Raw genomic sequence first — 26201 nt, 5'->3', positions numbered from 1 at the left:
GTGTGTTGTGTCTCTTGGGGGAATTGTGCTGTTTCTTGTAACTACCTGTTCCTCAGGCTCCCCTGAGGATTTGGGGCAGCTGGGATCTGGGGTATACAGCGGGTGAGGACAGACTCCTGAGCCACCAGAGAGGCAGTGACCTGCTCAAGGCCACAGGAGCCACCTGCCTGTCACAGCCAGGCTGTTGTGGGGAATGGAAGGGAGACACATGTGGGTCCAGCCCTCTGTTCTGCTCCTGAGTTGTGGCCCCAGGTCTGTGAGGGAAAGATACCCCGAACCCCTGCTCAGAGGACAGCCTTCTCCAAGGTCCTGATCCTCTAAGTTAGGGCTTTCTGGGTGGGATGGAGGCGGCTGATGGAAGGTGACCTTGGGAACTTTTCTCTCGTGCTGCCTGCACGCTCAGTGCCAGAACTGCCGAGGCAGACCCGACCCCTCCGTTCGCAAAACTAGGGTGTGCCATCTACCTGCAAGGTACTGTGAGGACAAGGCCCACGCGGGTGGCGGGCCAGCCTCACACCCTCCTGCCCCTTCCTGATCTTGGAGGTCCAAAGAGAGGCCATCCGCTCCTGGCAAACTGCTGTGGGCTCCAGCCTCATCCCGTTCACCACCTGCTTCCACCTGAGATATTGGGGCTTTTCCAGGTGCATACGGGTGCCCTCTCAGCCCCTCCTCCAGGGCTTCAAGCTCCCAGAAACAGGACTGGACAGAGTCCCTGGGGCAGAGCCTTCACCTCTCCTAGTCACCAGGCAGGCCCTCAGACCTCCCTGGCTGGGGAGGTCTGGCCCTTTGTGGTCTTCTGATGGGCAGAGAAACCTGGGACCTGTCCCCTACCCCTGCCCTCATGCTACATTGTCGGGGCCTGCCCTGTGTCAGCCAGGGTGGGAACTAGCTGACTGGCTCAGGGATTCCAGGAAGGTTCTGGCAAGGGAGAAGCAGAATAGAGGCCGAGTGACAGAACACAGGTGGGGGGGAGGCATTAATTGAGTACTTACAGATGTGGGGTTCAATGCTGAGCACTTTTCATGGATCTCATTTAATCCTCAGAGTAACCGTTATTGGGCCCACTGAGGCTCAGAGAAGTTAAATAGCCTGCCCAAGGTCACTCAGCTGGTGTGTGGCTGGAGCTGAGATTTGAATTAAGGGCTGTCTGACTCCACTCGTAACCACTTTGGCCTACTGCATGTAGTATTAGATGGGGTTAGGGGAAGGGTGCAGTAGAGAGGGGAAGGGATAGTTCTGGGATAGTTCTGGGCAGAGGCAGGGATGGGGTACACACTCGGGCTGTCCCCACACTTTGAGAACATGGTCCTGAACCTCCCAGGTCCTCCTCCCTCTTTTTCCCTTTCCTTGTGGCCTGTAGCTGAGGCTCAGCACCCAGGCTGGGTTGGGAGAAGGGATGAATGAATGGGGAGATTTGTTTGCAGAGGCTCCTGGGGATGTACAATCCCGCAGACCCTGGCTTCTCCTGGCCTGTGTCTGCATGAATTCCCAGCTTGGAAACAGAAATCCTCAGCATCAGAGCTGGAGAGGAGCCCATGGGATCAGCTGGTCCAACCCCCTTGTTTTACAGATAATAATTATTATGATTATGCCTGATGGTAGCAATTCACAAAGGGCTTTCACATCTGGGTTGCCTCTTATGCACGCCAGAGCCCTTGAGGCCCGAGGAACTCGGGTGGTGGTTGTTATTCACCTCCTTGCTTAGCGGCTGAGGAAACTGAGGTTTAGAGCAGCCAAGAGATGGGCCCGAGAGCACAGAGCTAGCTTTGCTGCTGGACTCCACACCCAGATCTCTTCTCCCCCATCCTGGGACCCCTGAGGCCCAGAGCCCACCTGGTATCCCTCCAGGACCACCTCTGCATTAGGGGCGGGGCAGGGGGCTGTGTCTTGGGGGGCTGGTTCCGTTCTGAGAAGTGTGGAGGTGGGCATAGGGCAGGTATCAGGGGAAGCTCTGGGTCTCCCAGTGATGCCCGTCTTTCTCCCTGTCTTGGGGACACACTTTCCTTCTCCATTCTGAGAGTGATAGACTGAGGGGCAGAGCTGTTCCCTGGAGGCCTCTTGCCCGACACGCCAGGCTGCCCCAGAAAATCAGACTGAGAAGGTGCCTTGGAGAGCCCTCATTATACAGAGAAGGAAACCAGGCCCAGAGGGATGGGGACCTGCCCATCGTCACACTGAGCCAGTGATCCAGTGGTGGAGCTGGGCCTAGGACCGGGGTCTCATGACTCAGTATATGGCTGTGCTAACACATGGCCAGTAACAGTACTAAAGACAGTCCCTAATTATTGAATGTCTACTGTGTGCCAGGGCTGAGCACTTGACGCTGAATCCTAAGAACAACCCTATGAAGTACTATTATTATCATTACCATCCCTTTTACAGATGAAGAAACTGAGGTTCCAAGAAATTTATGAAAATGGTCAGAAGTCACAAACCAGAAAGTGACAGAGGTGAGGGTTCCAACATAGGTCCGTCTGACTCGAACCCATGCCAGTGTTAACCCCTATGTGTAATGTGATAGGAATAAACTAGGTTTTATCTTTCTCTTTGTTCATAGCCAAACTGGGACATCATTCGTTCATTCATTCATTGCGCATTTATGGAGCACCTACCATGCTAAGGAAACCAGGAAGCTCATCTGGAGTCTGAGACGGGGAATTGAGAGTCACAGATGAGGCAGTGAGATTGTAGGTTTCCAAGCATTCCTAAACTCCCCGCCTCCATGGCTGCCTCTTCCCCCTCCTCCTGCCCCCAATCCAGCCACAGACTGTGCATTTTTCAACCTCTTTCCTTGTCCTGCAGCTTGCCTATGGTGTAGTTGCAGCCTGCTTTACGCTGTGGAAATGGGGGCATGACTCAGCAGGGGCTTCTGGATTTTGCACATCCCAAAGAAGACTCTGCTGACAATGGCATTGGCAACCACTAGCGTGCCAGCCTTCCGTGGGCATAAGGCACTGGGCTAAGTTCATTCTCTGTGCACATCACCTCTTTTAAGGCTCACCACTGCTCTGTGAGCTACCAGCTAGTGTATCTCCGTTTTCCGGATGTGGGAACTGAGGCTTAGAGTCACACAGCTCAGGGATGAGCTGGAGCTCTGCTCTGTCCGGGTCTCATGCCTGAACCCTTACCCCGTGGCTCACTCTGCCCTGTTCTGTGTCCAGGCTCTGTGCTCAGGCTGTGTGGTTTTGCATTTAGAAACCTGGTTCTTGGAAGGCAGGGCTTCAGCCAAGCAGTAAGTGTATATTAAGCACCTACGGCGTGCCTTAGGGAAGTGCTTTGTGAGGCTAAATTTTGTAAGGATGGGGAGATAGGAGTTCCTCTGTGAGGGGTCAGGAGTCCGGTGCAACCGCCCCACCCAAGTCCTGAAGTACAGGAGGCTTTCAGGCCTCCAAGTCAGGGCAGGGCAGCATGTGCTGTTTGAAGGGCTTTCTTCTTGGCAGAGTGTCCCTGAGAGCGACTCACAGCAGAGTTAAGACCTCAGAGGGTCTTCACAGTCACTTCTACTTCTACTACCCCTGGGGCAAGCTGCTTAGCCCCTCAGGGCCTCGGTTTCCTGCTCTGTGAACAGGGCGTGATAATTGCATCTAATTTGCAGGGTGATCATTAGAACTGAACCAACCGGAGTGCGTGGTACAGGGCCTCGGGAACTAGTCGTTGCTCTTACTGAGCTGGGGCATATGCATGTGTGATGGTGGCTGAGGTCTTCAGGGGATGTCAGAAGCTGGCTCTGCTCTGTTTTCAAGCCTCAGTTTCCCCATCGGTCATGGTTGCCGTATAACTCTTGCACGGTCTGCATCATGGGGCTTTTGTGGGGATCAAAGAGGTCCCAGAGCGCGTAGGTGCGGCCCTGTCATCTGCACATCGAGAGAACGGGTCCCGGGGAGAGGGGGCGGCGGGAACATGGTGGGCGGCGGCGGTACAGGTGCAGCCATTGTGGCGCGCAGGTGTGCCATTGTGGGTCGGGAGAGGCGCGGCAGTTCGCTCTGGGGAGAAGAGAGACGGCAGGCTCTAGGACCACCTCCGCACAAAAGAAAGAGTGAGGAGTGCGGGGGGCTGGTGGTGGCAAATGCACAGCCGAGAAAACAAGACGGTCCTTCCGGGCGCCCTCAGGGTCCCCACTCGCCCCAGGAGAGACGCCCGGGGCGCTGTCCCGGGGCGCTGTCCCTGGTGCTGGAGCCCGGCCGGCCCTCACCCTGAAGTTCCTGTGATGGCCAGCTGAGGGCGTCCGGGACCGCGGCGGACTCCTCAGGCCCGATTCAGAACACTACTTACAAGCGCATTCTTTACTTTCCTAACGGCATTCCTAGATAATAAGCCTACCTACGCACCCATTTCAAAAGCCAAACAATATAATGCCCTAAGAGAAGTAAAAGCCCTCTACTTCCATAGCTAAATACCCTGGCATGATCACACCCCAGGACCTAATGGAGTAACCCAATGCTTGTACCTGTGTGATATGTATGTGTAACCTTTACATTTAAGACCAGAAAAATATTATAACTATACCTGATTTCTAGTACAGAGTGGCTTCCAGGAGTTGCATCTTTGGAAGACTCAGTATGTATTAAACCCACACTAAAAAATACTCGCATGTAAACCAGAGTTAGGTTCTAGGAAGGGATAAGCAGGCCTTTCATCCACGTGAATGTCTGCAAGGATATTTGATGCATGGCAGGTCTTCTTCAGGTGGGACTCTCCTGACAAAGCTCTCCTGGCCTCTACCCACTGAACGACAGTGGTCCCTTGTAATTGCTAAAGAGCAAAACCACCCTCATGTATTTCTCTAATGCCCTTTAGGGGGCAGAACCACCCCTGTTGAGAACCACTGTCATGGTGAGGACCTTGGCCAGGTAAAGAGGGGTTCACAGAATCCCAGAGTGGCTGGGTGGGAAGGGCTGGCACTTTAGGGAATTGTCAGGGCATCCTGTCCCCCACCTTATTTTTTTTTCTATTTTTTTAAATGTTGTTTATTTTTGAGAGACAGAGGGAGAGACAGAGCACGAGTGAGGAAGGAGCAGAGAGAGGGAGACACAGAATCCGAAGCAGCCTCCAGACTCCGAGCTGTCAGCACAGAGTCTGACATGGGGCTCGAACTCACGAACCGTGAGATCATGACCTGAGCTGAAGTCGGCGTTTAACCGACAGAGCCACCCAGGCGCCCTTCCTGTCCCCCATCTTAAAGATGCACCAGCGGAGGCTCCAAGTGGGAAGGGTTTTGTGCCAGGACACATGAGTGACCAACAAAGCTCGGGGAGGGGGGTGCTGCAACCCAAGTCTCCTGCCCCCAGTACAGGGTTTGGTCAGCCCAGCTGCCCTGGGTGGAGCTCTGGGCATCTAGCAATCTTCCTTCCAGTTCAGCCTACCTGAAAATGGGCAGAGAGGGCCATGCCATTAGCAGGGGGGCAGGAGAGGGAGGCTGGCTGGATTCCAGCTTATAATATGTGAGAGGGGCCTCGGCCTCCCCTGTCCTTGGGGATGCAGCAGTTGCATGGACCACCCCCGTCCACCTCCCCCAAAGCCATCCTCTCTCCAACCTCTATTTCTTCCAATAGTTAGCTGGCCACACCGTGTGTGTGTGTGTGTGTGTGTGTGTGTGTGTGTGTGTGTGATATGTGCATGCACGTGTCTGTGTGTGTATATTGTGTGAGCATAATGTACTCTAAGTGCGTGTGCATGTATCTGTGGTCATCGGTGTGTGTTCACAAACACACAGATGTGTATACAGATGCAGCCACAGTCAGTAGGTGAGTACACACTGATTTGGGGCCTGTGTGTAAGCTCAATTTGACCTTTGTGTATATGTATGGAGGTGCTTTGCAACGTAGGGACTGATGTTTATGTAAGCATGTCTGCATGCATTTGATCTTGATGTGATCTCTATAGGTGCATGCTAGACGTCTCTGGGCACAGTACAAGGGTGAGCGTACGTGTGGCCTGGTGGAATTTCTGTGCAGGTGTGCATGCAGCCGTGCCACCAACATTGTCTGTCTCGTCCATCCCCTATCACTAGTGCCTGAACAGCGTCAGTAACACAGTAAGTGCTCAGTGTGTATTTGTGGAGTGACTGAAGGGAGAAAGAAGTACCCTCATGGTTGTGTTTGTTTCCAGAAGGGCTTTGCTCTCAGGGACCCTCCAGGCACACAGTCCATATGGTGAACAGAGACACATCCTCAATGGTGGGAGTCTGAGTGGAGGCATTTATTCTGGTCATTCTGGCCAGGCCAGGCCAGATTGTCCTGGTCTCTGGTGGGGACACTTTGAGTTCTCAGGAACCCACTGAATGAGACAGAGGTCCCAGAGCCAGGACAGGGGATGGCTAGGTCAATAACCTCACTAGGAAGCTGCTCTCCAAGCAGCTTCCTCCCTTCACAGGGCCTTGGGACTGCCCCAGGAGACTCCTCTGGGAATTCAGGGTTTATAGCATCTTGGGATTGGGTAGGTGTGGTTTGGCCAGAAAAGCCATGAGCTAAGGATAATGATGCCTTGAATCCATGGAATTCTCTAAAGGCAAGTGCATTTTTCCATTATTATGTCTTTAGTCCATCAAAATGAGTGTGGGTGTTTTAACAGATGAGCAAACTGAGGCCCAGGGAGGAAAGCTGATTAGTACGGAGTGACACAGGAGGCTGCATGGCTGGGCAGGAAGCCCAGGACCGCCCTGTCTCCTGCCCAGGAGGTTCCAGGCAGATATCCTGAATGGGAAACAAGAATTGACCCCACCAGCTCCATCTGGAGCCTGGGCCGGAGATCTTCCCAGGAGTCTGCCCCTCCCTATGCCCTTACATTTCCCTGCTGAGGGTTGAGAAGGGGGAGTTGGAGGCAGGTAGGTGGGACTCCCAGAGTTCAATCAGGGGTGAACTTGGAAAGGGAACTCTGCACCCTTCCCTCCTCCTTCGCACAGTCTGGCACCTGTTTGAACAACTTGGGTACAAATCTAGGAGGCCCAGAAGAGGAAGCTTCCATCAAGGGAGGGCCTGAACCCTGGGGGGAGGCCTGGCTCTGGTTTCTAGGCGAGAGGCTGGAGGGAAAAGAAGAAGGGAGCTCTGTCCGACTTCAGAGATGGCAAGGATTTCCCAGTGCCAGTCAGGGAGCACGGGGTCCGTGCTGACCTGAGAGTATTGAGTTCTCAGTGGAGGCCAGGTGTCTGGGGGGGGGGGCGGGGATGTTAAATAATGTGTTTGAGGTCACACAGCTAGGAAGCGTCAGAGCCTGGTCCAGAGCCTCGGCGCCCACGCCCTCACTGCACTGCCTCTGTGTATGTCTGTGTGTCTGTCTGTCTTGGAGGTTATTTCACTTGCCCACGCATAGATCTGCCCCATTCTTTCCAACAGCTGCATGGTATAAGTGGACCTTAATTTATTTATCTGGTTCCCTCTGGATGGTCATTAGTTTGTTTTGGAACTCCTACTAATAAATCTTCGCTAACTCTACAAAAATGATGACTTCGTGTAGTTCAGCCTAATGAAAAACGAGGCTGCAGCCGGTGTTTTATTTAACCAACACATGCTTTTCAAAGGCTCTCTGCAGTGCTTTAGAACTATCAATGTAGTTAATCCTTGGCAAAACCCTTTGAAATGGGTACTGTTATTTTTGTCATAAACCCCATTTGCAGATGAGGAAACTGAGGCACAGAAAGATTAAGTGACTTGCCCAAGGTCACCCAGCTGACAGGTGGGAGAGCTGGGATTTGAACCCTGGGAGAGTTGATGAAGATCTAAGCACCTGCCTCCCTGTCCCTTTGTCCTTGGCCATTCCTCTTCAGGCTTACACGGTGTGATGTGGCAAAGGGGTAAGTTCTCGGAAGTGGTCTTGCAGTTTAAAAAAGCGCATTTAAATTCTGCTGTTGCTGGAGGGACCAGAAGCTGGCCAGGGAGTGTCCTGTGCGTCCCTGGCTGAGGGAACGTGACCCCCACCCCCACCCCACCCCCAGCTCTTGCCAATGAGGCAGCTGCAGCTGGTCAGAACCCAAGAGGCTGGAGCCCACACTGGGCTCTTTGTCTTCGGTGGGAATCCTGCAGCCCCCACAACCCCTCTCAAGGGCCCACTGTCCCAGCACCAGCAGGGCCTCCCGGGGGCCAGGCCCGGCTGGGAAACTTGGCACATTGGACATTGCTTGGCCACCCTGCCAACTGGAGATGCAGAGTCCACTCAGAAATCATTCCCACTGAAAAGACAGACTGATGAGGCTGAGGGCCATGTCCAAGGGGGTACAGCAGCCTGGAAAGGCCTGGAGTCTTGGGCCCCAGTTCTGGCGCTGTGTATACCCCACCATGGCCCAGGCCCAGCTCCTGGTCCCCCGTCTCTCCCAGTGCTCTGGGCACCCCTGCTGCTGCTACCGCTTAGGAAGAGAAGACTTCCTCCTCTTTAGGCCAGCCTCTGTTCTCCTAGGGGCTTGCCCCTCAGGAGCCCTGCTGGACTGCCCTGTGGGGAGTGGGCTTCCTACACTGGCCTGGGCTGGTCCCTCCACCCAGGAATCTGTGGGCCTGCCCAGAGCAGAAGGGGCCCAGCCCTGGCTCCAGAGCACCCTGCCAAGAGGGAACCAGACGCTCCTCTAAAAACCGAACCAAAGGGATAGTTCTAGGCACAAGAGAATCTCCTTTGCCCTGCCTGGCTTCTGAACAAGGGGCTCTTGAGGGCTCCTCTGCCCATCAGAGTGTGCAGGGAGAAGGGGCCCAGGGTGGGGGTAGGGTGGGGGTGGGGGGGATCTGGGGGCTGACCCCCCAAGAGAGACATAATTACTGTGAACCAAGGTCTCAGTTTCTTCATGTCTGAGATGGGGAGATCCAGCACACCACAGCCCTCTGCCTGAGTGAAGCTAACTGTGAAGGTCGATACCCAGACCAGACATTTCCCAGGGGAAGCTGGGGCTAACTGAGCCCTGGCCCAGGGCCCAGGCGGAACCATTCCTGAAAGGCTTCTGAAGAACCCCTCCTACCCTAACTCCCTGCCCTATCGCTGTACCCTTGGTCGTCCTCCCCCCCCTTCCCCCACCGCATCTGTTCTGTGCATTCCCTTAATCAGAAAACCCCACGGAAAACCTCAAGACTCTGAGGGCCTCCCTGGGGTGATCCCTCCCTCTTCGGGGGCCAGAGTGGGCATTCTGGAAGGGGTGGGTGAGTCCTCGGGGCAGGACCAGTGTTCGGTGCCTACTGACACATCTTTTTCTGGGGGTGGGAGAGACTGCTTCCTGCAGGGTGGAACCCTGGGCTGTGTGCTCTGGGTGAGCAGCAGGCAGAGGAGAGGCTCAGAGCGTTTGTTGAGTGAGTGACCCGCTGTAGGACTCAGCGCAGTTCCTGAGGGAGGGAACCTAGTGGGGCATCTCTATTCCTGCCCCCCCCCCGCTTCTCCTCCTCACTGGGCAGTGGGGGGCACCTAGGAGAGGGGGATGAGAATGGGCAATAGAAGGGCATTCTGGAGACTGTTCCTTCCTTCACTCATCCATTTGTGGCAAGAGCAGAGCGGGACTCTTGTAGCAGCTATTTATTAAGCATTTCTTGTGTGCCAGGCCTGGGCTGGAATTAACTCATTCCATCACCGTGTGTGTGTGTGTGTGTGTGTGTGTGTGTGTGTGTGTGTGTTTGAGGGGGGGAGGGTGGTTCCATTTTACGGGTGAGAAATTAGAGGTGCAGGGAGGGTAGGGACGGCAGGGACTTGCCCACAGTGAGACCATTTTGACTCTGGATTCCTGGATTCCAAGTTCTTGACCCGGCCCACTGAGCTCCCCCCTCGTGATGGCGGGGGACAGATCCGCCGGCACAGGCCAACGCCTCTAGGGAGATGGAACAGAGTGTCGCCCCCAGAAGAGGGTCTGTGGCTCCGTGCGCCCCTGATCTGAGGGGGTGGAGGGTCCCTTCCCCACGGAAGTGCAGTCCGCCCCGCATCCCCCATCCCCCCTCCGAGGTCCCCGCTCGGAAAGTCCCGCGAAGCCCCCGCCCCCGGCCCGCGGGCGGCGCGAACAAGCGGCCCTTTCTGCGCGCGGCGGCCCCCGGCAGCTGGCCCGTAGCCCGCGGGGGCGCGGACAATCCCGGGGCTTGTGGCCGGGGCGGGGCGGCCCGAGTTGCCAAGGTGACCCGGGCGCGGGGAAGGCGGACCCGGCGCGGCGCGGGCGGGCGGCGGAGGCACCATGAGCGGCCGGAAGCGCAGCTTCACCTTCGGGGCCTACGGAGGGTAGGTGCGCCTGGCGGGGGCGCCCGTGTGCGCGCGGTGGGAGCCCCCCCTCCCCCCCCCCCCCGCGCCCGGCCTGGGGGTCGGGTGGCTCCGCACTCGCGAGTTTGGGTTTGCGTGTGAGGGGCGCGCTTTGGCGGTGTGTGTGTGTGTGTGTGTGTGTGTTTGCCCGCGTGCCTGTGGGTTCCAGCTGGCAGCCCATGGGCACGCGTGGGCACGGTGGGCTGCTCAGTGCGTGACAGCGCTTACGCATATGACTAGTGTGCGGACCCGCCGGCCGGGCCTGTGTGTGTGCATTCCTAGGTCAGGGGGAGGCCCTGCAGGAACCCCCACTTGACGTCTGAAGTTGCTGGAAGGAGAGAACTTGGAAGCCATTCGCAGGCCCACGCCCACCCTAGGGCACCTGGGCTGCCCCTGTCTCGTGCCACCTGGCTCACAGGAACCTTCTCCTCCGGGGGGGTTCCTGTCCGTCGGGGCTTGGAGAGCTAAGGCTGGGGAGGCGGAGTGGTGGCCGGTCCATCTTGGGGGTCGCTGTCTCTCCTGACCCCAAGCGGCCACATCAGAGGAGTGTTGGGGGGATTGTTGCCTTAGGCAGGGATTTTGTAAATTGGAAGAAGGACTGGGCAGAGAGACTGGGGCTGGGGCCCCTTCCCTGTCCCGCCGAGTAGTTGCATAACCTCCCGCCAGGCCCTGCCTCCTTGTGGTCAGAGAAGCACACAGGACCCACCTTTGGGGTGCAGAGCAATTGGAGCTCACACCTATAACACCGCCAGTGCACAACAGGTGCTCCTTGGGCTGTAGGGGTTGTGTTCAAGGTGCCACCCCTTGCCGAGTGCCCAGCCTCCAAAGGGAACCTGGCAGCGAGGCTGGGTGGGGTGGGGGATGGGAGGGCTGCCCTCCTTCTCAGGGGCTCTGCTAGCCACTAAGCAAGGAGAGGAGCCTGGGCCAGCCTGAGAGTCCTGGTCAACTGACATGGAGGGGCACCCCGGTGTGTGGAGCTGGGTTCTGTCGTGGGAGCTTGGGCAAGGCCTGGCCTCTCTCGCCTCACTTTCCTTGTCTGCAGATCATGAGCTGATCCCTAAGGAGACCCCAGCCCTGCCTCCCCAGCTGGCAGAGTGCGGTTTGGGGCCCCTTCCCCATTCTCCTCTGGCCTCTAGGCAAGAGGCAAGAGTTGTTTGTTGTCCCAACAGCTGCCCAGCCCCTTGGCCCCCAGCTGGGCAGGAGGGTGGAGCTCTCTCCAGCCCTCCCCCGCCCCAAGGTGCCCTCAGAGGGCAATGTCCACACCTCTCTTTGAGGCTGGGCTTGGAGGGATTTGGGGGAAACAAAGCCTGAGCTCCCGGGGTTTAAGGTCTTCCTCTGGCTCTGCTTTGAGGGGCAGGGTGTGTGTGTGTGTGTGTGTGTGTGTGTGTGTGTTGGGGGTGGGGTGGGAGAGGAAGCTCCTCGTGAGCTCCTGCTCTCAGATCCCCAGGCGTTTGTCCCCTGGGTGAGTATGAGTGAGCTCCAGCTCCGGGATGGAGGCAGGCTGCCAGGAAAGGGGGGTGGTTTCTTCCTGCCCACCGTAAACCATAAACACCCGCACCCTTCAATCCTGTCTGGAAACACTCTAAGTTGGCCCGTGCTGCACCCCTACATCTCTGCTCTGACCCCAAATTGCTTTAGTCACTGTCTCACTCCACTTATTCCAAAACCTCCCACACTGACCCCCGCTTCTGCTGCTTCCCCACTCTCTGGTCCTGGGCCCCTGCTCCCCGGCCCCTGTGCCCCCAACCCTGCCTTTATTCCATACTCTCTCCCCACACCTTCCCATGTCCCTAATCTAACATTGGGGCCCCTGCAGCCTATGGGGGATGTTGATAGTGCATCAGGCACCCAAGAAGCAATATCTCCTCCAGGCCCTTCCGGGAGGGTGGGGGGTGAGTTGGGATTGGCTTGATGTGCTAGGCAAGGCTGAGTGGGAAGGGGCTGCCCCCTCACCTGCTGCCCCTCTTGCATGTATGTTTCAGGGTGGACAAGTCCTTCTCCCCTCGCCGGAGTGTGTGGTGAGTACTGGGGGCTCTCAGGAGGGGCTGGGCTGCTTGGCTGGGCCTTGGGAACATTCCCAAACCATTACCACCCCCTAGAATGACAGACCAGACCCCACCAACCCTTCAGCCACCCTCTCCAGGTGACGGCGTGGAAGGACCCCCTTACCTGTTCTTCCCCCACCGATCTTCTCCTACAATTCTTTCTAGAGCTCCAACTTGGAGTCAAGGCAAATCAGGTTAAATATCAGCTCTGCCCACTGTCCGGGTGACCTTAGTGATTCACTAACCTCTCTGAACCTCAGTGTTCTCATCTGTGAAATGGGGACTAAAATGCCTACTTAACAGAGTGTAAAATTGTAAATAAACAAACAAACAAACCTAAAAAAACAAAAAACAGGGCCTGGAGTACTGAAGCCCCTCACCAAAAGTGCTTCCTTCCTTCTCTATTCCTTCCCACCTCATGGCTCCTCGGGGGATGGGGGTGCGAGTGACCTTAGCCTTTTCGCTGAACCCCAAGTCACACTCCATACAAGCCTTCAGAACCCCCTCCTGCAGCCCATGACCTAAGTCGAAGGCTGTCCTCGCTTTGGAGGAAGAGGGGGAGCTGTGTCTGCAGCTTCCCCAACACTGAGAGCCGCGGGTGGAGGTGCAGCCTCACCTCGGGATTCACAGCACCCCCGATGCCCAGCAGGCGGGTGCCTCCCAGCTTCCTGGCACCAGCATCACATGGGCCCAGCTGGCTGCTCCTGCGGCAGCTTCAACTCCAGTGAGAAAGCTCGCATTTCCTGCCCCTGCTGGGGGCTTCCTGGGGTCCCTAGGCCTTGCAGTGCCTCCCAGGTACTAGGTGACTCCTCTCTGACACCACTGCCCCACCTGCTGCCAGAGCCCCCCTAGGAAGCCACGTCTGGGGTGGGAGGCACCCAGGTGCCCAGGCTGAGCTCCAGAGCTTGCCCTTTATTTTCCTTTGATGCTCTCTGTGCAACCTAGGTCCAGCTACTCCCCCTCTCTGGGCTTTATCTCCTGCTGCTGGACCCAGTTAATCCGAGCCTCTACGACTAGGGCAAGACCATATGCTAAGCCCAGAGCAGGGATAGGATGAGGGGAGATACAGATGAAGGTGAGGAAGATGCCATCCTTTTTTCAAGGGCTTCATTAATACTATCCTAGCAACTGGGGCACCTGCATGGCTTAGTCAGTTAAGTGTTTGACTCTTGATTTTGGCTCAGGTCATGATCTCACAGTTCATGTGTTGAAGCCCTGTGTTGGTCTCTGCACTGACAGCATGGAGCCTGCCTGGGATTCTCTCTCTCTCTCTCTCTCTCTCTCTCTCTCTCTCTCTCAAAATAAATAAATATTAAAAAAAAAAAAAACCCATCTTAGCAACTGCCACTTGTTAAGCACCTGCTGTGTACCAGGTACTGTTAGCTGCTTGCGCTGTATCATCTCACATAATTTTTACCACCTCCCTGAATTATGGACTATAACCTCTAATTACAGAGGAGAACAGTAATGCACAGAGGAGGGAAGTGACTTGCCCAAGGTCACACAGCTATTCGGGGCAGAGCTGGGATTTGAATCTTAACCTTCCAGAATGCAGAGCCCAGAGTCTCATGCACTCTGTCCCAGGACCTCCAGGCCACAGGGTGGGTCTGAGCACTTGAGGGAAGACTTGAAGATGGAAGGGTGACCCAGAAAGCCCTCTCTAGGGAACCCTGAAGGAAGTGTCAGAGATGAGGGCCCAGAACTGAGAGTAAGTAACCAGCTGTGTGACTTTTGGCAAATCCATTCCTCTCTCTGGGCCACAGTTGACACAACTCTAAAGTAAGATTTTGGAATCACCAGGATTTGCCCATTACCCACAATGCCTTGCCCCACACCTTCCTCGCTGGAGATGCTGTCCAAGGTGCTAACCCCTGAGGCCCTCTCTCCTAAACAACTGCTTAGCTCCCAGCCTGTGCCTGGCATATAGTTACTGCTCTGTAAATGGGGGTCATATTGATTATTAATTATGATTTCCTGGCCTGTGATTCAAAGCCTTTATCCACTTACCCTTTTCAGTCTGGAACTCACGTCCCTCGTGACCTACATTTCTTAAAAAATTTTTTTTTTATTGTTTACTCAATTTTGAGAGAGAGACAGAGAGACAGAGAGAGACAGTGTGAGCAGGGGAGGGACAGAGAGAGAGGGAGACACAGAATCCAAGGCAGGCATTAGACTCCGTGGTCAGCACAGAACGCGACGCGTGGCTCGAACTCACAAACCGCGAGATCATGACCTGAGCCCAAGTCAGACGCTTAACCAACTGAGCCACCCAAGGTGCCCCTTTTGTAACCTGCATTTCTGATCAATGGGAATATGGCCCCTGAGAATACCACCTCCATACCTTTGCTCACATTTTCCCATCCCCTTGGCATGTCCTACCCTCCCATTTCCACGAGCCCCCGCCACACCTCCGGCCTACCTTTATCACTGTCTGTTGAGGGTTTTCTTTCCTGATCCCCACTCCCCATCTTCCTATCCTTAAAATCCCTCCCTCTGCTCATTATGCCTCACATTAGTCTCATTTCTGGGACAGTGGAAAGAGCACGACCTTCAGAGCCTGACAGGTGTGGACTTGAATCGGCCTCTGCTGCACGTTAGTGGTGTTACTTTAGGCAGGTCACGTCCCCTCTGAGCCACTTGATGTGCAATGCATGTTGAATTGGATCTCTCAGTCCAGTTGAATGTGTCCACATAACGCCGTGGTACCAGGCAGGCTCCAAGATCCTCGAGAACAGGGGTTCCCTGGGTTACTTTTGACTTAGGCTCATTTTCTAGCATGAGTCACCAAAAAGTTGAGCTGTATTCTTCCCATCTCTCTGTCCTCCACACAGTCTTACACAGCTGCCTGAACCCAGCAAATGCTTAATCAATGTTGGTGGAATTGAGTTAAACGTGGCCAGAGAGTGGAACAGTTGAAACTTTGTCAAGTAGGCTGTGAGAGCTTCCTGGAGGAGATGTGGTTTCCTCTGCCCCTTGTTAAAAAAGGGTTAAGAGGGGTGTCTGGCTGGCTCAGTTGGTGGAGCTGGAACACGAGACTCTTGACCTTGGGATCGTGAGTTCGAGCCCCATGTTGGGTGTAAAGAATACAAAAAAGATTTTTTTTAATTTTTCAATGTTTAAAAAGGATTAAGAAGTTGGGGCTTAAATTGAGGAGCAGTCAGGCCTGGTAGAGGCCAGATGTGGCCAGATCATGGCTGGATTCCCCTACCCCCTGCCCCTCGTCAGCAGGTTACCTGTGGTGAAGAAGCTCAGAACAAGTGTGAAAAAAGAATGGGGCCCAGTGGGAGGATTAGGAGCCAGTGGGACAGTGGGTGACTCTGCTTCTGCAGACCTAATGGGTATTGGGCATTTAAGGTGGATTCAGATGGTGAGGGGAGGAAGGAGGTGGAGTGATGTCGGGGTGGGGGAATGGCCAGGTAGAGTTGTGCAGGGGAGGGGTTCTGGAAATGGCCTGAGAAGAGGACCTTAAAGCTGGGAGCCTGGGAGGAGGAGGCAGGACCCAGCAAGGATTAAGTGCCAGCGGGTGCTGAGCATTTTCCCCCTAGGCGTTTGTTTATGGTGGTCTCCGTTGTGATGACACTTTTTTCCAGGCATTTGTGTACGGTGGTCCATTGTGATGACACGCTTGCAGGTTGGCAAGAGCGCCCCCATTTTGGAGGCCAAAAGCAAGACTGAGAACTGGTGAGGGCTGGATTTGAATCCAGCCGTTTCTCCTGCCAAGGAAGGGACCTTGGCCAAACGAGGAAGCCACAGGAATGAGGGAAGCTCTGATTATGGGCTGAGCTGATCCTGAGCACCTCCAAAACAGAGGCCGCTGCCCAGCCCCATGTGTCCCACTGGGAGGGCCCATCTGGTCGCCCAGGTATCTCCAGGAAATGCTACCATATATGAAGCATCTCGTGGGTCTCAGGCCCTGGGCCGAGCCCTGCAAATGAATCACTTCATTCCATCCTTATACCAGCTTTACAGAGTGGAGACTGTTACCATCCATTCGCCATTTTACAGATGAGGAAACTGAGGCTCAGAGAGGAGACGTGGCTGGACCAGGGGCACACAGTGAGCGGTGAACCAAGACTGGTAGTGTGGTCAGCCTGAGCCCCTGAGCCCAGACCTTTAGCCCTCGCTTTCTCGGATGCTGTGTGTGCTGAGTGCGGGGCTGCGGTGGGTGGCCCCTGTCCTCAGGTGGCTCTCTGTAATCACTGAGCTGGAAGCCCTGGGGGCCCGTGTGCTGCTGCAGAAAGCATGAGGCTGGCCTCATTAGTGGCTCTGAAATGCCAGGCAGGCACAGCCCGCTGGGCCTCCTCATCTATTATGCATCTGGTGGGCAGGCCCCCGGCGGGCAGCTGGCAGAGCACAGGACGGGGGAGCCAGCAGCTGCTTCCTGAGTCCACACCTGCCACCACACCTCTGGGCAGGGTCTCCCCCAAGGCATGCCAAGGCAGCTCCTGCCTCATTCCCCCTGGCCCAGCTAGGGTGAGGGGGTCCCACTGCAGCCAGAGGCACGGATGCTGATCCCCAGCTCATTAGCCTGCCTGTCCCCGCAGCCACTCCTGAGAGAGGCTGGGACCTTGACTGAGCTGGGCTCACGTGGGGCTAGGGTGGGCAGAGGTAGGCTGAAACAGAATCTTAGGTGCACGGGCACCTGACTGCACAGATAAAGTGTGGTCACTTATTCATCATTCATTCATTGATTTATTCAGCCACAAGTAACTACTGAGCAACACTATGTGCCAGGTACATTCTAGGGACTGCAGTTCCAGCAGAAAATGAGACAGACCCAGTCCCGATCTTCAGAGAGCTTGGTGTGGCCAGTATTTCACCTCTTTGAGCCTCAATTTCCTCGTCCATAAAATGGGGAATAGAGGAGACAGTCTGTCAATAGATAAGGACAGAACCGCAGTGGTTGTGCTCAATTTTAAAGATTTTATTTATTTATTTTTTTCAAATGTATATTTTTAATGTTTATTTTTGAGAGACAGACAGAGACAGAATGCGAGTGGGTTGGGGCAGAGAGAGAGGGAGACACAGAATCTGAAGCAGGCTCCAGGCTCTAAGCCGTCAGCACAGAGCCCGATGCGGGGCTCGAGCTCACGAGCTGCGAGATCATGACCTGAGCCGAAGTTGGACGCTCAACCGACTGAGCCACCCAGGCACCCCTAAAGATTTTACTTTTAAGTAATCTCTACACCCAACATGGAGCTCGAACTCACAACCCCAGGATCAAGACTTGCATGCCCCACCAACTGAGCCAGCCAGGTGCCTCAGTTGTGCTGAGTTTTAAAGCAAGGATTCATGCCACCTAGATCTTACTGTGCGCAGGTCTGTGTTCCAAAAGCACTTTCCATATATTGATGGATATAATCCTCATAATCACCCCATGAGGCAGCTACTGTTACTACCCCCGGTTTAGGGCCGAGGAAACTGAGACATAGAGGGGTTACAGAGCCTGTAAGTTCTCTTGGCAAGACTGAGATTTGAACCTAAGTAGCCAGGCTCCAGTTTGCATATCACCCTGTGCTGTAAGGCTGGAGGATGATGGAGGGAGTCGTGCAAGGCCTTTCTGAGGTAGCGTCTGAACCAAAACCTGAACAATGAGAGGAGCTGGATGTGGGAAGAGATAGCAGGGGGAAGGAGGCATTCTTGTCTGCAGGAACAGCAGGTGCAAAGGCCCTGAGGCAGGAACAAGCTTAGTGTGTTTTGGGAACAGAGAGGAGGCCAGTATGGCTGGAGGGATGAGGGAAAATGAGATCCGGGCACGTGGGTAGCTCAGTTAAGCCTCCGACTCTTGATTTCAGCTCAGGTCATGATCTCACAGTTCATGAGTTCAAGCCCCATGTTGGGCTCTGCGCTGACAGTGCAGAGCCTGCTTGGGATTCTCTCTCTCTCTCTCTCTCTCTGCCCCTCCCCTGCTCATGGTCTCTCACTCTCTCTCAAAATAAAATTTTAAAACATCTAAAAAAATGAGATCAGGTGTGGGTTTGGAGAAAGAGGAAGAACTAGACTGAGCAGGGGCTTATAGTCAAGGTAGGAGTTTGGATATGTCAGTAACTGACATGCAGAACAACTGAGTCTCAGACTCCTGGCTTTGTAAAATCCTAGAATCAGAGAATTTGGGCCTCCTGGAATCTTGGGAGATGGAAGAGAACTTTGAGATGCCCTCCTATGACCTCCCACCTAGCAAGGAACCCCTTTTTTGGTTCATGACCGTTTTGAGTATTGGAATGAGGCTTTGGGAGGGGTCTCCTGTGAAAAATGGGCTTTTATTTTCAAGACCTCTCAAAGCCCACCATCCCTAGTTGAGACCATCTTGACCTCCGAGCAGCTCCTTGACTAGCCCTTCCTTGCTCACTCCTAGTGATAGGAGGTTTACTACCTCAAAGTAGCCCATTCCATTGCTGGATATCAAAAGTTCTTCCATATTTACAATCAGCTGCTTGAGCCTGGATGTAGCCTCTGGGGCCTCCCATTGCCCACAGTGGCCCTTTAACAAGATACGGGCAGTGATGTTGCCTCCCCAGGTCTGTTGTTTCTACACTCAACAGCTACTTGTCCCAGCCCTTTCTCATTTTCATCTTCTATTCAGCTCAGCTCTTGGACTCCCTTATCTTTCTATGGGCCCAAGAGATGCCCCCTTCTGAGAAAGGTCATTTCCTTGTGTGTTGGGGCAGGGATGGGGGTGGGAACCCCTGGGAGAGACCTCAGACCAGAGAGACGCCCCCCTTCTTCCGAGAAAGAGCCCCTCTAGCTTGGGAGACAAGAGAAGGTCCCCCTCCAGATGGTTTTGTTCCTGGGACTGCCACTGTTACTCTGTGTGATCTTGGGCAGTGAGTCTCCATCTCTGGCTAGTTTCCACATATGCCTACATTCGGCACAACGTGGCCCTGCTTGCTTCTCCGTCACAACGATGTCAGACTCAGGTCCCTTTGTAGGTGGTACAAAAGGGAAGATTTAGGCTCTGTTTTTAGGCAGACCTGAGTTAGAACCAACTTCGGGTTTTCTTACTTGCCGTGCGGCCTTGCAGAAGGCAGTTTGGCTCTCTGAGTCTCAGATGGTCCATAACAATGAGAACTGCATTGCTTACCCCATGGGAGTCTTAGAACGAAATAAGTCCAGTGTGTGTACTCGGTGGATGTTTTCCCTTTCGCAGAGCATTTGCATTTTGAGAGAAAAGACTCATTAAACCGAAGAGAGACTCATTAAGATTCTAGTACTAGAATTTTAGGTGCTGTTGAGGTGGTTTGGTTGAGAAGCAGTGGTTAAAAAGGGGACTTTGCTAATATTCCCAAATCTCCTAAAGACTTTCCTCGGGGCAGGGTCTTCCCCAAGACAGTCGTTCATTCATTCAGCGGATTAATTCAACAAATATTTAGTGTGGGGATGCCCTCTGAGGGCCAACCAGACAGTGGGGACAGGACACTGGAGATGACAGACAAGGCCACGCCCCTTGTGGAGTTCTCAGTCCAGAGCAGGAAATGAGGAAAGAGGTGGTTCTAATGGAGGTGATAAGCATCGGTTGGGAGGCTATGGGGAGTTCTGAGTAGGACTCCTCCTCCACACCTAGGAATCGGGGGAGGCTTCCTGGAGGAGGTGACCCAGCAGCAACGTGGAAGAGAAAGGCGTGTGATGGCACGTGCTGGACACAAGACAGAACTGGACCCGGCAGCTGAAGGTGGCAGGGGTAGCCGTCAGGTCACACCCTGAAAGCCCCACTGGAACTTCCTGCGGGTGCTCCAGAGGGTCTGAACCCCCAAATCACCACTGGGCAGAGGCCTCCCATGGCCCCATCACCCGCTCTCCTCCCCTCTCCTGGAACTTCTCTGCCCTGTGCTGTCAGTCTAGTGCTGTGTATAATGTAGGTTCACTTCTCTGGGTCTCGTTTTTTACACCTGTAAGTCAAAGAAAACAAAAGCACCTACTTCGAAGATTATTGTGGGGATCAAATGAGATCATGTGTTCCAAGGTGGAAAACCAGGCCTGGCCCAGAGCAATGCCGGCGATGGCGGTTAGTGCCTGTCGTCCTTATGTGCTGGGCCCTGCAGGAGGGGCAGCATTGTGCGGATTCTGTCCTCTGGAGGCTCACCAGCTGCCAGGAGGTGACTGCCTGCACATGAGCGTGTTCCCCAGCCGTGCACGCCAACTTTGACACTGTCCCTAAGAACGCTGGCTTATGCCAGCAGGACTGCACGGAGTCCTGGCTGGGTGACCTTGTGCAATGCCCCCCCCCTCCGGCTGATCTGTGGTTTCTTCCTTTGTCCGGTGGGGGTATTAGCAGTCCCCACCTCAGCGACAGTGAAAGGAATGACAAGGCACTTTGAAAGGGCTGGCCAGTGCACCAGCTTCGAGCCACATGCTGGAGGAGGGATGGAACCTTCTGGGTCCCTCCCAGGTGTCCTGGAGAAACATCACTCGCTCTCTGAGGCTCATTTTCCTACCTATACCATGGGAAGATTGGCTACAAAACACTTCAGTGTGCTGGGTTTCTAGCAGAGACAGATAGTCCCTAATCTTGGCCTGGTCTGACTGCTATGTGATCTTGGACTAGAGACTCCACCTCTCTGAGCCTCAGTTTCCTCACCTGTGAATAGGGACAGTCTTCACCTCACAGGATTCTTTCATGCTTTCCATTAGCCATTTGTCCGTTCAACAAACACTCATTGAGTGCCTACCGTGTGCCAGGCAGCGTCTAAGAATTGGGGATCCAGAGGCCAACCTGACGGACGTGGTATCTGGCCTCGTGCAGGTTACCCCACAGTCCAGGAGACTGATGCAAAATGAGCTTAACAGACAAATTAGGTAATTTCAGATGGATGGTGAGTAATGAGGGGTGGGGTGGGTGGGAAGGGGTCCCCCTTCTCTAAGGGTACAATGGAGGGCCTCTCAAGGCCTCAGTGGGAAGGAGCTGGTCGTGGTAGTTCAGATAGAGGGCAGAGTGAGTATAAAGGCTTTGAGGCAGGAACAAGATTCTTTGCCCCATCCCAAATCTGGAACATTCCAGATCACCTCCTGGCAGCAGCTGAAAGGCAGCTGAGCAGGCGGGGGGTTTGGAGGCCTACCTTCTCTCCGATCAGGAACTGCTGTTCACAAGGCAGGTCCAGGGGAGGGGGTGGGCATGTGGGCAGGCATGCAGGACCAGGCTTGGGCTGGGCCCCAAGTGAGCAGAAGGTCCTCTGAGCTGGCGCCCGCCTGGCTGCCCTCCTCCCCAAGAGTATTCTGGGGTCTGTCACAGAGACCCTGAGCCTGGCTATTTTAGGAGGGGCTTGGGGCAGGGAACTCATGCTTGCTTTCTCTCTCCCCCCAAGCCATCCTGGGTGTGGACACTGGCCACAGAGTGCCTTGGCCTTTCCCACATCTGGCCCATCCGCGGGGCCAGAGTTTCTTTGAGGTGACCCCCTCACACGCACATGCACGTGCACATAATTTCCATACTTATGCTCACGGACTTGACTCTCATCCAGACAGCTTTGTCATGAACACAGAGTTATTAACACACACAGTCCCTCCTGGAGCAGAGCATAATTGGACATCGACAGTGTGCCAGGCCCCCAAACAGACCCTGTCTTCACCCGAGGAAGCTCCATTTCTAGAAGGAGAGATGGATCGTGGTCTAGGTCACACCAGGACATGTGCCAACCAAACTGGTCAGTCTGCGATGGCCCAGGTCAGGCTTCTGGGGAGGCTGGTCAGGGTGGTGACAGCTTGCCCCAGTGTGAGGCTCCAGAAAGACTGGATAAGAGGGTAGTTTATGTGGTGTGACGGGGGAAGACGGGGAGAGTGTAACAGGTAGGGGGTGTGGGGCCTGCTGAGGCCTGGGGGTGGGACAGACACGCAGGGCCTCGTGGGCCACGTGCAGCCCGCATGCGGTGAGAAGCCACCAAGGGCTTTTAGGCAGGCGGGTGACGTGATAGACACAAACATGCTCATGTACAAACCCCCGCACGGCCCAGACACGAATGCTTTCTCTCCCACCCACATTTCACGTTCCTGCCAGGCCTCCATCTACAACCTCCCCCACAGAGACACTCACCCTTTCTCACCACCGGGCAGAGCTGCAGAAAACCCTGAGGGGGCTACTAGAGAAAGTGCCAGACATCTGCCCCGCCTGCTTGCTGACTGTGGGTGGCAGGGCCCTCTGGTCCAGCCAGGATCCTCTGTCCGCTCCACAGGCGCACGGATGCGCACATGTGCCTTGCACACACACGTGCAGGATCATAACCCTCCCCTGCACGTGGAAGGTGGCTTCTAGCTTAAGGAGTACGTTGATATGCATTATCTCATTGAATTCTCCCAGCAGCCCTGCAGGAAAGCGTTGTCCACACCATTTTACAGCTGAGGAAACAGGTTCCAGAGAGGTGAAGTGACTGGCCTCAGGCCACACAGCTAGAGCTTGACCCAGCCAGGATTGGAACTCAGGTCCGTCTAACTTCTAGATGTGTTCACTGGCCCTTCCAAACTCGGGCACAAGTGGACGTGCTTGTCACCTTTCCAGCCTGTCACTGGAAATGTGGCAGGCGACCTTCAATGACAAATTCTTCCAGAAACAGGCTGATCAACATGGAAAGTTATTTGGAGCCCCAGTGTATGCCCACCTGCCTAGTGACCCCACAGCCTCGGGGGGCGAAGTCAGTGGAGGGGCTGGGCACTTGCCAGCCTGCCAGCCTGGGGCAGCTCAGGGCATGGAGCTGAAGCCAGGAGCAGAGCCCGCATTTGCATTTGCAAATGAGGCAGACAGCCCTGTCCCCAGTGGGCTAACCCCAGCTGGCCTGGCTCCCAGGACATGACAGCTGAGGTCCCGGGGGGCACAGCCCTGTGCCCAGCTGCCTGGGCTGCTTTTCTCCTGTTTTCTCTCTTCCCTGACCCTCAGAAAAGGTTGCCTAATGCTTAATGTAGGGGAAAGAGCGTGGGCTTTAGAATTAGCCAGAACTGGGGATACAGCCCAGCTGTCACTCCTGGCCAGGGGACTTTGGCCATGGTATTTAACCTCTCTCCATATCAGTTTCTCCTTCTTGGACTAAGGAGTAAGGATCTCCTTAAGATGATTGAGAAAGGTAAGGGTCAGGTACTCAGCTGACTTATAGTAAATGCTCAGATTTCCTTAAAAACAAAATCTCCCCCCCCCCCTACAAAAATAATAAGTGCTCATTGAAAAACTCCAAACGGGACACCTTGGTGGCTCAGTTGGTTAAGCGTCTGACTTTGGCTCAGGTCATGATCTCATGGTTCTTGAGTTCAAGCCTCACATCAGGCTCTGTGTTGACAGCTCAGAGCCTGGAGTCTGCTTCAGATTCTGTGTCCCCCTCTCTCTCTGCTCCTCCCCCACTCACCCTCTCTCTCTTTCTCAAAAATGAATAAACATTCAAAAAATTAAAAAAAAGAAAGAAAAACTCCAAACAATGCAGAAAAATATATCCTATAGAAGGCAGGAGTTCCTGGTGGTCCCGCTTCCTAGAGACAAGCCATGTGAACTTTTGCATTTAATTTTTAATTTTCACAAGTGAGATTTTGGTTGTGCAACTTGCTTTTTTTTTTTACTTAACAGTATGCCTCAAACCCCTTTTTCCATCAGGACAGAGGCCCCCTTTGTGATCACTGCATGGTCCCCGACTGTTTGCATGTGCCTTAATGCATTTATCCAGCCTCCTTTTAATGGACCATTGAGGTGGCTTCCAGATGTTGGCTATTGCAAACACTGGTGCAGTGAATGTCATATGTTCATATGTTTTTGTGCATTTGTGTATAAAAGGAGTGGCTGGGCCAAAGAGTATTTACATTTTTTCCATGAAAGGAGTGGCCAAAACCTCTACAGAGAGGTGGTAGCCATCCATGTGCCCCAGCAGACAATCCATGTGCCCCAGTAGAAAAGTCTACTTCCTCAAAATAATGGGGATTTACCCACTGCCTCTGTCCCTGACCACAGAGATCCCAGAGCCATCAAGAGGCAGAGATTCCAAGTGGGGGAGGTGCCTGAGAGGTCATGCTGCCCTTACTGCTGTCCCCACACCTGTCTCCCCATTACATCCCTGGAGGCTCTGCCTGCCTTTGCTCAGTACCTTACACGCTCGTTCTGCTCTTGGGCAGCTCCAGTCTACTTTCTCACAACCTCCACCTAGGAGTCCTGCCTTAGTCCTCAGCAGCCCACAGAGGAAGCGAAGAAGGAAGAAAGGAGGAGAGAAGGGAAGGCCAGGAAATGCTCATGGTTAATGTTTACATACTTTGCATGTAATAACTTATTCAGTCCTCAGGACAACCCTTGAAGGCAGGCACTGTTGTTATCCCCATTGCACAGATAAGGGAATCGAGGCTCAGAGAGGTTAAGCAACTTGCCCAAGGTCACACAGCTGTTAAGTGGCAGAGCTAGGATACAAATTCAGGCAGTCTGGCTCCAGAACCCACACCTGTGATGTTACACTGCCTCTCCCAGCAGGGGCCAGTGATTTATTGAACACTTACTATATACTGACTAGCTCCAGGCTAGTCAGATTGTACGTATAACCTCTAATTTATTCTATACAACAACCCTGCAAAGTAGGTATTACTGTTTCATTTGGGAGATGAGGGAACTGAGGCTCAGAGAAGAGAAGGGGCTTAGAGGAGCTGAAGGGCCCCTCCACAGCCCCTGCCGGGCAGAGTAAGCCCTCCAGGGTTCTGGTTCACTCAGTCCTCAGCAGACCCAGCTCAGTGTAGTGTCTCATCTTCCTGTTCATCCTCCTGTAGGATGTCACCATCCAGTCTGAGTCCCAGTTCCCAGTGGAATCTGCTTGGAGAGGTCGTGGTGACTTAATTCTGCCCACATGGTGATTTAGAGACAGAGCTAAGGCTTCTCCTTGTCACCTTCTGTTAGGAGATGGTGACCTTGGCCCCCTCTGTCTTGGCCTGGCAGGGACTTCTGCTCACCAGCTTGGCCCGGGGCCCACAAAGTGGCAAGCCCACCAGCTGGGGAGGGAGAGGGATGGATTAAACAAGACCTCGGCACTGGAGGGTTCAGTGTCTGGGCCCAAGGAATGCGGAGAACAGCTGGAGAACAGCTAGAGAACAGTCGGGGGGGGTGTCACTGAGGCTTTGCTTTGAGATGGGGGAGGCCTGGCTCACCCCGCTCAGATGCCCATGCCCAGCAGCACGGTCAGGCCCAGAGCAGGCAGCAGGACGTGAATCCTGAATGAATAACTGAGTGTAGGAGTGAAGGGCAAGTGGGGGAGGGGGTAGATGACGGAGCTTGAGTGCGTGAGTGAAGGAATGCATGGAGCTCAGAAAAGGGACACCGACCCCCTGGGCTGCACAGGCAGGGAAGGACAATAAGGTTAACGAGGGAGGTGCGGCGTAGGTGGCATGGGCCCCAGCTCATGGGTGCCGGGAAGGGCCTTGCTCACGGCCTCTGGCTCACGCTCTCCCTGGGCGCTCAGGGTGGCAGCCTGTGGCAGGCCCATCAGTGGGAGCCGTCCTGCAGCCGTGGGCCAAGGAGTGGAGCAGTGGGTTCCAGCTTCAGGTGCGGCACGTTGGGAAAGTCACCACTGCCATCTTGGTTTCAGGTCTCTTCCGTGTGGAATGGAGATGACGTTACCGCCTTAGGTTCTTTGTGAGGCTGTTGAGGGGGCCTAGTGAAAGGACACTCTGTAAAGTACCAGGCGGGGTCAGCAGGTGTTATTACCCAAGCAGGAAGAGGCTGGGTGGCTGGGTCACCTCGGTATGGCTCCTCTCCCTGCCCCGTGTGCCGGGAGGAGTCAGGTGCCGGGAGGAGTCAGTCCCGGGGAGGCGGGGAGGGTCAGGCCCAGGCCACGGCCTGGCTCTGGCACCTGGGCAGGGGAGGCCCTGGCATTCAGCAGGTGGATGGGAGGCCCGGTCCTTAGGTGCTGCGCCCCCGGGAGGGGGCCGGTCCCATGACCTCCTCTCCGGGCTGCCAACCTGTTGTTTGCTCAGGAGGCCACTACCTGGCCCGGCTCCGGCATCCGGGTGTTTTGGCGCTCAGCCAGCATGGAG

The 26201-nt window shown here is 54.7% G+C and overlaps 1 protein-coding gene across 1 annotated transcript in view; it reads left to right on the top strand.

The window, feature by feature from the left end:
* The first annotated feature begins 10101 nt into the window (after nt 1-10101).
* Nucleotides 10102-26201, top strand: part of LOC122480056 (RAP1 GTPase activating protein) — a 50284-nt gene continuing 34184 nt past the window's right edge. Inside the window, 2 exon segments of the mRNA XM_043574018.1 lie at nt 10102-10167; nt 12168-12203. Of these exon segments, the coding sequence (XP_043429953.1) occupies nt 10124-10167; nt 12168-12203 (80 nt within the window). The 5' untranslated portion in view covers nt 10102-10123.

The sequence above is a fragment of the Prionailurus bengalensis genome, chromosome C1 (assembly GCF_016509475.1).
Source record: "Prionailurus bengalensis isolate Pbe53 chromosome C1, Fcat_Pben_1.1_paternal_pri, whole genome shotgun sequence".
Taxonomy (NCBI): Eukaryota; Metazoa; Chordata; class Mammalia; order Carnivora; family Felidae; genus Prionailurus; species Prionailurus bengalensis.
Note: the sequence above shows the minus strand (reverse complement) of the source record. Positions and strands in the feature narration are given on the sequence as shown.